General features: G+C 44.0%; 1 protein-coding gene across 2 annotated transcripts in view; it reads left to right on the plus strand.

Moving 5' to 3' along the window:
• The first annotated feature begins 6,290 nt into the window (after positions 1-6,290).
• SORCS1 (sortilin related VPS10 domain containing receptor 1) overlaps positions 6,291-15,197 on the plus strand; it is a 269,815-nt gene continuing 260,908 nt past the window's right edge. For both annotated transcript variants that reach the window (XM_052677145.1, XM_052677146.1), the window contains exon 1: positions 6,291-7,147. In XM_052677145.1, coding sequence (XP_052533105.1) covers positions 6,518-7,147 — 630 coding nt within the window. In that variant the 5' untranslated portion in view covers positions 6,291-6,517. The remainder of the gene's footprint in view (positions 7,148-15,197) is intronic.

Below are 15,197 nucleotides of genomic sequence, written 5' to 3' on the forward strand. Positions count from 1 at the left end.
ATACAGATATACCCAGAGCTGATTGAATGTCAGGTGAACCTCCCTGGCGATGAATAAAATTCAGTAATCTCTGAAAAAGGGAGAAAATACAAAAGATTTTTTATGCATGTTAGGCTTTTAAGAAAATGTATGTTACTGGAGTATTCTGAGTCTATGGAAGATGCTTTGAGTGATATTTATTGTTCACAGGAAACTAGTATTTGCACTTGATCATCACACTTCAAATTGCAGATTTGCAAGGTGGCAAGACAACCAGGGACATCCTACAGCCATTATTCACTTCAGGAACTGGAAACTCATAAAATATGAGGGAATATGCACACCACTAAGAAACTTGCAGTTGATTTTGACAGCTGCAAAGTCCCTCTTCTTATCATGAGAAGGAAAGTTTGCATTTTCAGCCAAGAAAAAGAAGAGAGGGAACCATGCTAAGTGCCAGATGTTGAACAGATACACACCTGGTAGAACAAAGCTCAGTAAAGCCCTTTAACTTTTTCCCAGGTAGCTGTAGTCTGATATTCAATTGCCCTTTAGCCTCCTCTTCTCCAGGATGTACAGCTCCAGCTCTCAACCACTTAATTGGTAGGTTGGATGCTCACCACCTTCATGGCCCTCTGCTTGGTAGCCCTCCTCATTTTCTCCATGTCCATTTGGAACTCGAGGCTCACAACCAGAAACAGTCCTCCATGTTCAGCCTCCTTAGTGCAAAGCACAGAAGTATTATGATTTATTTTGATCTCCTGATGATGTTCTTCCAAAGGCAGAAGAGCAGCTTGCCTTATTTGCAAAGAGAGAACAAATAATGTTGGCTACTTGGCCTCTATTGCAGTATCGAGGTCCTTTCATATATCATAGAATGGCTTGTGTTGGAAGGGACCTCAATGATCATCTAGTTCCTATCCTCCCTTTCCAGTCAGTTCGTTTCAGCTTTTGAGACTAGGGATCCAGCCAATTTTCAAGCCTCTATCAATCACCCATACTTCCTCAACTTGCTATGATACAGCTATGAGAGATAGTGTTACAATAGTCAGGTACTTAATAACATAAGGCAATCACGTTGGTCAAGTATTATTTGTTTTTGCTAAAGCCGTTTTCATTTTTCCTGGTTAGTTTCTTGCCTTTTATGTGGTTGGAAATGTCCACAGCATACATTTCAGTTATTGATGGTAAAAACCTTCTGGGTATTATTGGGTTGCTTTAAAACAGTCAGGATGAAATGTGACGATTGCTAGGTCATCCCTGTGGTTATCATTCATATTGGCGGTGGTGAATGACTTGACCACACAATATACCTTAGGCTCTCTCTTTCCACCAGTGTTTACTTGTTTAAAAGTTGTTATAATAAAACTCATTCCAGCTTTGAGTTCCAGTTCAGATTTTCTTTAGCTGTAAGGTTAGAGCACTAACTGACTATGCATAGCCCTTGTATAAGTGTGGTCCTTGCAATTCTACTTTACACTCGACTGAATTATGAAACCCCACAGGGAACATTCGAGATTTCTTAGGCTGCATAAACTTATGAGGAGAGCACGCCAGCTGGGAATTTTGAGCGGATTTCCTTATCAACTGTCTTCTGTGGCCTGTCATCAGAGATGTGGTTTTGGCTCATAAATCTCATTGTAATACCTGACACTGGAACAGCACTCACAAGCATGACATGGGAATGGGTTGATGTCTCCAAATCACAAGGAGAGATGATCACTGAATGACTGAAATGCAAGGCCAGCAAAAGGGAGCACGTGTTACTAGAGGAGATTTCACAAGTGGGATTAAATCTCAGTACATATAAGCAGGGTAGTTTCTAAGAGGGCTGAATTCAGCTTCAGTGTGAATACAATAGATGAGCAGGCACGTGAGTATTGCTTCAACACCTGATGGGTTATAGAAGCTTGTTTTGGTGCAAATCACATGCTCCCTTCCTCCAATGACATATTCACTCTTGGTCTATCACTGAAATCATTGTGCAAAACTGGCTCAGGAAGTCTCTGCAGCTGGAAGTTCAGGAAGGAGGTCTGGACGCAAAGAGCAAAAAGTGAGTCTGCAGCATGGGTTTTGCTGACTGTGTGGGAGGGAGTGATCCTTTTGGATCCTGGAGTGGAAATGAATCAGCAGAGCCAACATGAGAGACTTTCCAGAGATCCAAACAACTCTTATTGTCTCCAAAGAGAGCTACTGCGTAATAAACATCAATAGATATTTGAGTAAAACCACTGTCTTAAGGGAACCTAGCACTGGGTATGGGTGCCGTGTACCTTCCTGGACAGAGAGGCAATGACACTGACTGGTTTTGCTTGCCACCCAGCTCTTCTTGCCAGATAATTTACCACCTGAAATTTCCGCTTGAGGATTTAGCAAAGCAAAATGTATCTTTAAATTATACAGAAACAAAGTCTTGCACTTTTTGAGATTACTTTAAACCTTAGTCTTTGCAACAGGCTGCAGCAAGAGGGAGTAAAAGAACAAAAAGCCCTTGCTGTTAATATTTATGGCAACTAAAGCTAAATTGCATCACATTAGCAGATGAATGGGAGCCCCTGTTAAAAGCTGCAGCAGCCTAATTTTAGGATGGCACTGGTTTGGGGCTTCATTGTCTAGAATAACAAAGGAGAGCTTTCATGTTAATTAATTTGCAGGAATTATTAGTGTTAAAAATAAATAGTGCAGTCACCTTTCCAAATATAATTGGAGTGCGGTAAATGAAATTCAGTTGCGAGAAGATTTAGATTTTATGTTATTTCAGTTACAGATTATTTTTTTTTAAAATAGTTTTTCTGTGCCAAATGCATTGCCCCTATGTGAAGTCCCAGGACTGAGTTCTGATAATATCTATGTACCAATGATGTAAATGTTGCTACAAAGCAATCCATTTAAGTACAAAATTTGTATTTTTTTTTTTCAAATGCAGATTTCTTTTGGATAAATTATGTGTAATGACTGTTCATCACTCACCATGGCTTGATAGGAATCAATGGAGCAGTGTTCCTTTTAGGCTCCCTTCATTACACGATGTTTATGGGGAAAACTGATGATCTAAAATGAGTCTGGATTCACAAAATCCTGATTGTGCAAATATTTTCTACATTCAGATTTTACTGCTTAACCTAAAAGACACTTGAGAGCAAATAGACAGTTATGTTATGGTCTATACTGAAAACTCAGCTAGTTGAGCTCACACAGTTTTCTTTCATTCCTCTTTCTCCCTTACTGCTTAATGGGAGTTCAGGCAATGTTTGCAGTCATTGAGGTGCTTCTGGCATGCAGAGGTCTGTCATCTAACATCTTTCAAAAGACAGGAATCCTGTGGAACCACAGAGTGTCTTGGGGCTACATTTCTACCAGCAGAATCAGACTGTGAGCATAGGAAAGGACTCCTGCAGATGACAGATTATTGCCGTTATTATTGTAAGGATTTATGACCTTGACAAAGCCTATATTTCCACCTGTCTGAGTCTTTCCAGTCCCAAGTGAAGATTTGTGTTCTCAGTTGCGTTTCCTTCTGTTCCTGCATCTCTACCCAAGGCTATAAAAGTCCCAAGAAATATGTTTGCTCCACTGCAGCAGCTCCTCAGAACTGGTGTCTACTCTCTCCATTAGGCTTCTGTCTGTGCTTTCTGACTCCAAAAGTGAGAATCCTCCCAAAGCCTTTCATGTCTGTGCATCCTTTTCTTTCTTGTAGACATGGCCATGGAGTCATCTTGCTACGCACCAGTGCTTCCCTTTGGCTGCTTATATGAATTCAGCCCCCTCTAATGGCAACATGGGGCTTACTGTATCTCTCAGCTCAGAAAGTCATCCCTTACATCAAATGACGGGAAATGTTCTTGCGTGCCAAAGAGTCTGGGTTCATTTCTCTGATGACTCAATCATCACATCAGCTGAGACAGAAAGATGGCTGTCAACAAGATTAGATTATGGTGATTCAAAGTGTCTCTCTTAGATAAGTGCCTACCATGAGTATTCCAAAATGCACACAATCAAATTGTAAAGCTGGTGAACACAGTCAGATTGTAAAACTGGTGACCACAGCATGCTTTGAAGACTGAGGGCATAAATAAGGATTAGACAAATTTAGAGAAGACAGGTCCATCTGTAGCTATTAAACTTAAGGGGTCAGGTGTAATTGCTACTGCTGGATTCTCCAAAATTGATGATTCCTGAAAAAAGGGATCAGGAAAAAGATCATACTGTGTATCTCTTATATCCATGCACAGCAAAGGATGGGTCCTTAGGTAAGACCCAGTATTTTCTCTCTGTGACTGATTCTTATGTGTAGCTGCTGAACAGCTCTGGAGGTGCAGTATGCTCAGCGTATGCACTGCTTTCTACTATCTTAACTCCTAACGCTTGCCAGACCCTTATCATAATCCAGAGATAGCTGTTGGCCTAAATGAGACAGCTAGATGGCTTCCTTCATCAGCCTTGCCCACTCCTTGGCGCGCAAACCTCTATTACAAGGAAAGATAATTCCAAGACAAAGTTCCACAGATCTCTTAAACATTTTGTCCTTCTAAGTTCTTTTTCTCTCTCACCCAAATATCTCTTTGAATTTCATCCCTCTGAATTAAAGCCTCTTTAAGTGACTTTTCCTAAGAAGTTGTGACTCTTTTGTGTGTCCTCTGGCACCGATCTTTCTGGCCAACACAATGTGTGGAAGACCAGGGTAGGATGGATAATCACACTGTGACTCAGCTTCCCCCCCTTATACAACAAGAGTAAAACTCACTGGCCTTTGTGAAAAGTTTTAGGCCTAGTGAAGAAAAGGAGCTGTTAAGTACCGAAGTGTTAATTATTATTATGGTCAGGCAATAACAGCATGTTTAATTGGGAGATACGGAAACAGGTATGCCACTAATTGGTTTACAGTATATTTGGCTGAGGTCTGATGGTTATAATGCAGACAATCCATCATTATTGTAAGCAGCATGAAGTTTAGCTCAACCTCAATTACTCTAAGTCTCCCTTTGTGATCTTGTGCTAATATCCCAAGACGTGTCACCAGTGAGCATCTGAGTGAAATTGTGGAACAAATCTGTAAATCTCCTTCTGAAATGCCCTGCCAAAAAAATACAATAACGTCTTCCACGTCAGGAAGGAAACATTAAAAACATTAATTAAGAAGTAAACTCTTCTGAAAATCAAATGGGAATGAGTGAGAGCAGGCAAATTGGGACTGACTAGAATTCTGGTGGAAGAGCCTTTATTTCTCTCCAGTCTTTAAGAGCATCACCGCTTGCATTCATCCATAAAAGCTCAGGCCTGGTCCCATGGCTCAGCCTGTGGCGATTGCTCAGCAGCTCCCACACACTGGCACTTCAGGGTGTGGTGATCCGCTTTGGCCACAACGTATGACAACACTCTGGAGAAGAGATCTAGTGATAGAGAGAGCACAGCTCTTGAGGGAGGAACTCCTGATCTTTCATGAGCAGCTAGAGCAGAAAGGTTTTCTCTACTCTAAACCACATGGGGGGAAAGTCTCCTCTTGCTGTCATTTTATTTCCCAAAGCGTGTCCCTGTCCCCATCAGCACTTATGTGAGCACATCTTGGCTGTGCCCGGTGATTTATCCAAACATCAGCAGCTGCTTTAAGTGATGGCACAGTGAAGCAAAGGCAGAGGAGGGAATGGAGAGGTTGAAATATAACTTCCACCCACTCCTGTGCTGTGAAATCAAGCACGGGGGCTATGCCCAGCACCTCCAGTGCACTTACATCAGTCACTAAGAAAGGGAAAAAGAGACCATCTCAGAGCCTGCTCAGACATTTGGGACCGCTCCATTATGCAAATTAAAATATTTCCCCTAGAAGAACTATATGCACACATGTATGAACTGCTCCTTCGCTTTTCACATTTGCTTCCAGCTCCTGAGCAGTGTTGTTTAATACATTAGAAGGTTTTAGAGGTTTCAGCTGCTGGGAAGCGCGGGAGAGGAAGGGATCAGCTGTGTGCGAGTGCAAAAGTTGGAATAAGTCCTCTCGGAGCGAGTGTGTGTGAGAGGGGGGAGGCGGGAACCAATCGCTCCCGGCACACGCGGGGGTCCTGGCGGGGCTGCGGGAGGAGCGGTGCAGGAGGGGAGCGGGGAGAGAGCGAGCGGCAGCTTCCAGAGAACAGCCGGGAGAAGGCACAGCCGGGATTTGCTCCTCTCTCTCTCTGACTTCAATTCAGCTCCTCCCCCGTGTGGTTGTGGCTTTCCCTTCCATCAAAAGCTCGATCAGGAACGCCAGTTTTAGGGGGGGTGGGGTGGGGAAAAAGAAAGAAATAAAAGGGGGAAAAAAAAAAAAGACAGAAAGAAAATAAAAGGAAAAAAGTGCAAAAGAAGGAAAAGAAAATAAGGAAGGAAAAAAAAAAAAAAAAAAAAGAAGGAGAGAGAAAGCACTCTCCCTCTCCTCAGCTGCATCAAATACAGCAGCCTGAAACTTTATGGAGTTCTCGCAGTGTTTTTCCCGCGGTGGGTAGATCGGCAGCACCCCGCTCGCTCCTTCCTGCTCTTTCTCCCTCTCACTCATCAGCAGTCAGCAGCGATGGAAAAAGTTGCTGGCTGGTACCCAGCCTGGCACGTTGCTCTCCTGTACTGGACATGGCTTTTCCTCTTCACTTTTGGCTTTACCGGCGCAGAAATAACTTGCAGATCCTGCCATTCCCAGGTGAAGCCGCAGCAGCAGCATCCGCAGCAGGGATTACCGATGCATTTGAAGACCGACAGGGGAGAAAAAGAACAGTGGAGGATCCCGGGGGAGCAGGGAGGTGAGAGAGGGCAAGGGGCCGGGATGGATACGGAAGATGCCGAGCTTCAAGCACCCTTCGACCCTGCTGTGGCGGGGACCAAATTTAGCGGCTGGGAGACCCGCAGCTGGGCGAGCGAGCCGGAGAAAGAGCTCGGGGACGGCCGGCCCGAAGCAGCGGCAGCTCCTACCGGGGAGTACCTTCAGCGGGGTCACAGGGGCGGCCGGCGGAACTCGACCCGGCGGCGGCGGGGCCGCAGCCCGCGGGGCACGGCGGGGCCGGGCGGTGCCGCGGGGCGGGAGCCGGGGGGCTCCGGCGCCGCCCGCTTCGGGCTGGAGGAGCTGCGGCTGGGCAGCACCACCTTCGCCCTCACCGGCGACTCGGCGCACAACCAAGCCATGGTACACTGGTCGGGCCAAAACAGCAGCGTGAGTACGGCCGTCGTGGGGGCTCGGCGGGGTGGGGGCGGAGGGTTTGCATTTTTCCTTTTTTTTTTTTTTTTTTTTTCTTTTTTCCCTGGTTTTCTTTTCTCCTTTTTTCTTTCTTTCTTTCTTTTTTCTTTTTTTCTTTTTTCTTTTCCTTGGGGGTGGGGTGGGAGAGAAATGCGGGTTGGTTTTTTTGTTTTTTTTTTTTCCTTCTTCGAGTGGGGATTTCGTTCCCGGGAGCCGCGGATTGGCTTCGCTTAGCAGTGTGCAGTGGGGCAGAAGTGCCTCTAAAAGACCATTCTTCTGGAGCAAAAAAAAAACTTTCCGCCGCCCGCCCGCTGAGCACAGCCCATTCCAACTCCTTCTCCATCACCCTGCAGGCAGAGAGGGGGAACGACCACCACCCGCGGCGGGGAGGGGCGGGGAGGGGACGGTCCGAGAGGTCCCGTCCCCCACACTCTGGTTGCCCCAGGGTAACCCTGCCGGCAGCAGGGGATGCTGAGCTGTGAGCAAGGCCTGGGAAAGTTCCAGGGCTACTGCTGCTGCTCTTCCATTGCTGGGACCCACGTCAGCCCAGGGTTTAGCCCCATGGGATGTTGTCTCTGAGGTGCCTCTGTGCAGGGTACAAAGGTGTTTTCTTGCCTCTTGTCATGAAGGTGTTAAAATGAGACAGCTCTGGTCTCCCCCATAACCTGGACTTTTCTCATGAATAGCAACGGAATGGCTCTGACAGGAGCCAAGTAGAATGAAATCAGACAGAGAGATAGGTGACAGGTTTCCAGTCTAGAGTAATAGTTGTGGCATCAAAGTTATCAAGTTAACTCGTATCCCTACAGCCTGTGCTGCAGAGGTAGCCCCAAGCCAGAAGCCTGCTGGTAGCTCTGCTCTGGGGCTAACAGGAGTGAGGGTCTGAGTGCCCCAGTGAGCAGAATGCTAACAGGAGACAAAGGGATAGCAGCGTGATTTGGTGTTTGCCCATACAACTTCATGGGGGAAAGGGCAACTTGGGCTCCTCTGCTCTCAGCCAGATTTTTGTCTGCTTGGTACAAATCCTTGGCCTCCTTCTCAGCTTTTAGCATAAGGAACCTGGTGATGTTTTGAAATTAGGGTCAGATCATTATGAACTCCTTTGGTATGGATACTATTAAAATATATCCCAGGCACTCCATTTAGAATTAACATGAATGTTGTAAGCCCCATGCTGTGGGGTTCCGATCTAGTTAATTGAGACAAGGTATTATTGGCTCATCAGCATTTTTTTTCCTTTTTTAATTAGTTAATTGACAGGGGGATACCTGTCATCTCCATTTTGAAGGACCTTCCCTTTTCTTCCCAACTCAGCTAGCCTCTCTCACATAGTCGTGGTAACAGAAGTTGCTGGGGAGGAACTCCAGTCTTTTCATACTGATTGAATTGAGTCTGACACTGGTTTAAAGAGAGCTATTTGCTAAGAAAAAGCGTCTGATATAAAAAGTCACCCAGCAAGCATCAGTTTTCCTCTTCTTTTCACACAAAGATGTTTCATCTCTATATAGATCAATACATTAGTATTAAAAGTAGCAGTTTTTATTGTACTGTCTTAGACATATACATATGTATAGTTCTTTCTGCCCACTGTGGTAGTATGGACTGTTAATGCTTTGGTCTGATTTACCTGCTGAGTGTCTCTGTAAAACTGCTTGCAGGGAGCTGTGGGGAAATGTTTTGCTGCTGTCCTGCCCAAATTGCCCTTAGTGGTGTTGTGTTGGGGAGATCATGCTCCCACCTTGCTGCTGTGTACTCTGACAGTACTGTGCTATTCATGCTGTGGTAACATCCTTCACAATGCTAAATGAAGCTGGGCTTCTCAGGAGCTGGATGCACCAGCAAGCTCATCCAGGCTCATTTGAAGCAGGGGTGTTGGTTCAGTAGGAGCTCAACACAGCACTGACCCAAAGGCTCTGCACAGAGCTTTTGGACACTCAGCTGTGAAGGAGCTGGGATTGGGAGGGGGTTAGGATGAAGTGATTCCCAGAGTGTGCAGTGTGTGTAACCCTGCCTGCACAGAGTGGCAGGGGATCCCATGGTGCTGTGTGCACGGTGCTGTGTGACCCTGGTGCCCTGGTGTCACTCCAGCAGCAGTGGCTGCCAGATTTCTCCCTGTTTTCCCACTGTGCCAGGTGGATGCAACACACCTCCTCTCATTTTCATTCTGATATGCTCTGTGAGCGCTGCTGTTAAACAGCTTGTGCCTTTTGCCCAGGCAGAGGGAGGCTGTGGAGATGGTCATAGTTTGTAGCATCTGTGTAAGTAAAGGAAAAAGCCAAAACAAAACCCTAAAAATCTGAGCTCCCTTTAGATGGGAAAGCTGTAAAATAAAAGCACTGTCATCATTAAGGTTTGTTTTAATTGTAATGTACCTGATTCTGCCAACCTCTGTCTGTTTCCATGTATCCTTATTTTGGTAGTGGTCTGGATACGATTGCAATGCTTCTGATGGAGGGGAAGGGACCTCTGGGAGGACTCCTGGTAGCTGTAAGGAACAGTGTTTGCAGATTCTCTGTGTCTGGGCAATGATTTCACGTTGTGTGTGTATATTGTTCTGTTCAGATGCTGGGTTGTGCTTAGCCACAGGCACAACAAGAGTAATAAGTAGTGGTATCAGTCATTCAGATATAAGTACACCAACATAAACAGTCTTACAAGGGGGATCCTGTGGGGCCCATCAATGATTCTGGGTACTCCTCAGACAGCTTACCCTGCAGCACAGAATCCATATTACACTTGACAGCAGCAACAGGATCAGCTGTGCAGCCTTGTGGGGAAAATATATGCCCACACAGCCATATCCACACAGACCTGTGGCAAGAACCCAGGTCACATCTACAGGGCTGTGCTTTACATACGTCCTGCTTATTGTGGCTTCCCCCCAGTAGGGTCAGTCCATGCTCTACAGAGAAGAGCACAGGCGTAGGGAAGCTGGATTGTCAGATGACTGATGAGGATGAAACCAGGAGTGTATCCAGTGTTGCGTGAAAATGCAGATGGTCCTGAGGCTCTCTCTGACTGCTGTGGAGGTGTGCGAGGCCACGCAGGCCATCTGGCATGGTCTGGCATCTACACAATCCAGAGCTCTTTCTGTCTGCAACTCAGAGAGGAGTGGCTGCAGCTAAATTGGGTGCTGGAAATGGTCTCTGGCTTATAGCAAGTCCCAGACTGTCTGGGAACGATCCAAGAAGGTGTTAACTGGCCCATGTTAGCACCATTGCTTTGTTTCTTTGCATTGATATATGTGGAGTCTTTCTACTGGTCTCCATGAAAGTTGAAGTATTAGATCCTCTCAGCTAAATCTCTTCCTTAAACCCTGGCTACAAGACACACAAGTGAGATCTCCTGGCTATTTTGCACCTCTGGGGAATTTCAACAACAGTGTGGAAATTGGCAGGTTTCCTAGCCTGCAGAAGTATCAGACATGCTTCCTGATGTGGTATATGCAAACACTGTAGATTTGAATTCCCCATAGCTCCCTCAGTGCTATGCTACAGAGTAGGAGAAAACAGGCAGCAGAGATTTGTGCATAGAGATGAGATTTGATTTTAATGGAGAGAAGCAACTCTCAAGGAAATATCCAATATGAATATTTGAGATAGAGATGCTTACAGTTTTTGAGAAACCAAGGCTGCCTAGGTTTTTCAGTCTATTTATAAGGCAACCCACTGTTGCCTTGCTCTGGGCAGAGTCTGAGTTCCTGGGCTGGACGCTGGTGTAGATCTCAAAATGTTTGGCAAAGAATATGAACAGGTGCCCAGCTCATGGATTGACTTTTACATGGTCACCCAGCACTTACATCTTCTGTAGCCCGGGATATCTGGTCCAAACTTCTGTGATTTATGTTGCTGAAGGGATTTAGCTGAGCTTCTCTTGAGTCTTCCAAGCTGAAGATCCTCAGCAGAATGATGGAGATGAAATCTGGACCAGATGCAAAGTAACCTGGCCAGATAATTTTTTATATTTCATCCACAGTAGAAAGTCAATATGACTGATGGGTCCAGTGCAGTATGAAGCCTGCAAGGTCATCATCGCTGTTGTCGTGTGGTTACACTAGACAACAAGGGAAGAGATAAGACTCTTATAGGAGAGCTTTTAAACAAGCTGAGACTCTTCATTAGGTATTACTTGCATGTTTTTATTTGATGCTACTGATAACACAATCTGAACTCAGATAAGACAGAATAACAATATACCTATATATTTCAAATGCACTTTATTTCTTCCTACGTAAAATAATAGTGGATAATCTGTGGTTAGGTTTTCATTTGGAGCATTCAAACCTATTTTATACATTAAGAACTTAAGGAGAGGTTTGAGGCTGTAGCGCTATATGCTGCCTGAAGCTCATCAAAAAGCATCATAAAAAAAAATGGAGTTTCCTTCCTTCCTATTGCTCTCCTCTATTCAGGATAGTTGTTTCTTATGCTTTTTGGAAGCTTCTGTCTGATTTCTGATCTAATATTGCCATTGGGAAATTTATTTATCTATTTATCTATTTATTTATTGGTTTGTCTATACGCCTTTTAATTAAAGTTGTTTTCCCTACTTGGCACTTACACCTCCCTGGAATTATTTTACAGGCAATGCTCGTATTCCCTTTCAACCTCTGGTTTGCTAAATCAAGCAAGCACTGCTCTTTCTGTATCTGCTTGTAAGACAGATTGTGGAAAATGAACTGTGAATTTCTAGGAGTTGGGTTCCCAAGAGCTTGAATTTGAATCAGGCGCTTGCTTTTGATGAACAGAATTCCATGTGGATGATAATGAATGTATTCACTTTTAACACTGAGACAGCAAAGGACAGTAGAGGCATGGCAAAAGTGTCTGAAATTGCCAGTGTTATTCTGCTTTGACCAGAGTGAAGAATCAATCAAAATGTCACTTCTCACTCTGTGATGCCTTTGCTCAGATGCTGCATTCATGCGACTGGTTGTAGTTAGTACTCTCTGTCCTTCCTTCTGGCAGAGCTGTGGCTCCAGTGTAATATTTTCAGAGGTGGGTGAAGAACTGCCAGCATCATTCCATTGGTGACAGTGCAATAGTCCACTGCTCCCTTCCTTCCACCGTGGTCGCATTACTATAAAAAAGGGGTTTTAAGGAGATGAATGTGAGTGTGGCACTCAGAGTGGTGAGACCCATGGTGAGGAATGACCCTGTTGTCAGTTGCTTTGCATTTAGATTGGTTCCTGAGGTGTGGGAAAGAGGTCCCCCAAAAAGATTCATCTTAAGTTGGATGCTTGCATTAAAATGCTTCAGTACAATGTAAAATGTCTTGCTTATATATTGCAATAATATATTATGGTATTAATAGAATAATGCACCAGATGCCGAGAGGGTTTCAGCCTAATCTCTTGCTGAAGCTAATGAGACTGTATTTAGGAAAGGATGAACAAAAGTGAGAAAACAAAACTGGGATTTAAACTGGAAATAATCAGGTCAAATTAAAGTATTACTGAAAGTACCGTGCTTCAAATTGTGCTACTCTGCCGATCGTAAAATACTTGATATCCTTTCTTTATATGAATCTTCCTTTAAGAAGAAGAACAATAGCAACAACAAAGAAAAAATGCTGGAAAATTTCAATGTGACTTTGAATTAGGACCTTATTTTTTAATTTTTTTTTTCCTTTTAAAATTGGGAAAAAATAATCTAATACCCATAGTGTTTCTTTCTTCTTTGTTGCATTCCATCTGTGGGTATACTTCTTGACTATACAAAATGTAAGCTTTTCATATACAGAATCTGAAATAGGATAGGTGGGAAATTATTAAGAACAGTCATGCATTGAGAGAAAGAAGTGGGTGAAAGAGAATCCTTGAGAATGAGAAGAAAGGCTTCTCGTTGTGTGAAGCTGGCTTCTGTGAAAGTGTCTGAGAGATGGAGAGGAGCTTCCACTCAGACTGACAAGTGGGATATGCAAATCCCATCAGGAGAGGAGATTAAGGAGAATTATGGAAGAGCTCTGACAGTTGCAGCTAGCATTCCCGCAATATCAAGAGGCTATAAACTATATAAAGCAATGAGGTTATAGTTTTCAATTTTCCTAATGCTATACTTTATAATAGAAAAGGATTTTCTCCCCTTCCTCCTGTCTTCAAATAAGTGTTTTTTATTTCTCTGACCTGGAAATCACGGCGAGGTCTGTCCAAAGGGAGAAGCAACGGTGCCAGAATTCAGCAGCTCGTTCTGGAGAGGGTGTGGAGCTTTCTGACCCATTCTGCTGTGGTACAGGTGCACATATGGAGGGCTCCAAGATTAGCACTGGCCTTGGGCAGTTTTGCCTCCACTGACTGTTCTTGCTACACCAATGCAAGAGTTGTGTGCAGAGCTCCAGTGAGATATGTGAAGTGCCATTTGAGATGCTCTAGCCTCATTGCTACTACACATTGCAAGTGTCCTGTGGGCCTTGCATCTTCTCCAATGCCCAGGTCTGGCAGTGGTAGAGCATCTCAAACTATAGTATTTACCTATATTCTGACAACAGATATTTTCTTAAAATCTGCTCATGCTGAATCTCGATCACTTAGATTCAAGTTTTCATTTCATAGGAGGAGAAAGACAATCAGACTGACACAACACACTGCCTTCTGTCTTTTTGTTCATATCTGGTCAGCAAACCAAAAAATCAATGGCTCCCAGAGCTCTAATTGACATTTCTGTGTTAAATTAAAATGTGCCTTGATTCCAATTCAAATGGCAGCATTGGGTGATAGACTAATTATTTTGGAATTTGCAGTGCATATAAAAGTTGATGCAGTAAAATGATTTTTGTGCCATTTGCATTTTTTTTAGCTCTCCGTCTTAAGTCAAACAACAGTTAATGCGTGAGCCCTTAATCTCTCATTCTTAGTGCTGGTAACACAGTAGGACTTTTACTTAGTACTGCACTTTCTCTCCTTGGGGAGCATAAAAGAAAAGTACTTTGAGAAGGAACAGGATATTTTAGGATATGTCCTAAAATGTAATTCCTTTCTTTCAGAGATTCTACAAGAACTTTAACCTCATGTCATATCTCTAAATAGAGGAGTGATGTTGTCCTATGGTAGTGCGCTAGGACTCAAAGCTGATTCTAGGACTCTAGACTGAGGAAAGAATGGAGATTTAGGTGAGCAGGGAGAAGGAGGGGGAAAAGTAGACCTATTTCTGCTACTATGGATGGATGTCAGTGCTCCAAACCCAGCTCTGTGAGCAGCTTGTGCTGGGGCAGGGTCTTTCGTCATGTGCTGAGGTGAGGTGCACTGCTACACCAGTGTAAGGCTGGTGTTTGGAGAGAGCATTCATCAAAGTGGTTTATAGACTGCTACCAGGAATATGTGTCTGATACCATGTGTATCATTTCTTGGTGCCCTTCATAGCTCAAGAGCTCATCTGCAGTCTTCCATGCTTTGTGTGGATATATTAAATCAAAAGATAAACAAAAAGATGGAAGGAGATGATTTTCAGTGGTCATTTCAAAGCAAACATTTTCCCAAGACAGGAGAAGTGTGAGCTTTTTGGGTGGAGAGCGAACAGCTGTACATGGGAAAGAAGCTCACTGATCCCTTATGGCACTGGGTCTCAATTCAGTGCTGCTGCTCACATCTCACTTGTATTATGTCACCTCAGCTAGTGATTACTGAAAGCCAACAGTGCCATGAGCTCTTGCAGAACATTTACATTCAGCCCTTCAGCAGGAAGGGAAAGGGAATTTAGAAAATCTCAGGCTATTTAGATAATTCAACAGAGATATCCCATTTCTTTCTCCAAATATTTCTCTTCCACCCACTTTCTCACCTCCCCCGCCACATTTAAGGTGAAGAAAATAATTTGAGAGACATATTTTATATAACAAATTTCCTCATAAATTGTTCCTGTTCAATATGAGGTATTTTCAGGTGCGTTTTTAAAAACATTTCTTTTTTTTTTTTGGGGGGGGGGGTGGGATGGGTGGGGGGTGAAATATTCACAAAGTTCTGGATTCAGAAAATGGTTGAAATTCCACAGTAATGTGGGACTGGACCCCATTTAATCACTTAGAATCGACT

The sequence above is a fragment of the Tympanuchus pallidicinctus genome, unplaced genomic scaffold, assembly GCF_026119805.1.
Source record: "Tympanuchus pallidicinctus isolate F22 unplaced genomic scaffold, pur_lepc_1.0 scaffold16, whole genome shotgun sequence".
Classification (NCBI taxonomy): domain Eukaryota; kingdom Metazoa; phylum Chordata; class Aves; order Galliformes; family Phasianidae; genus Tympanuchus; species Tympanuchus pallidicinctus.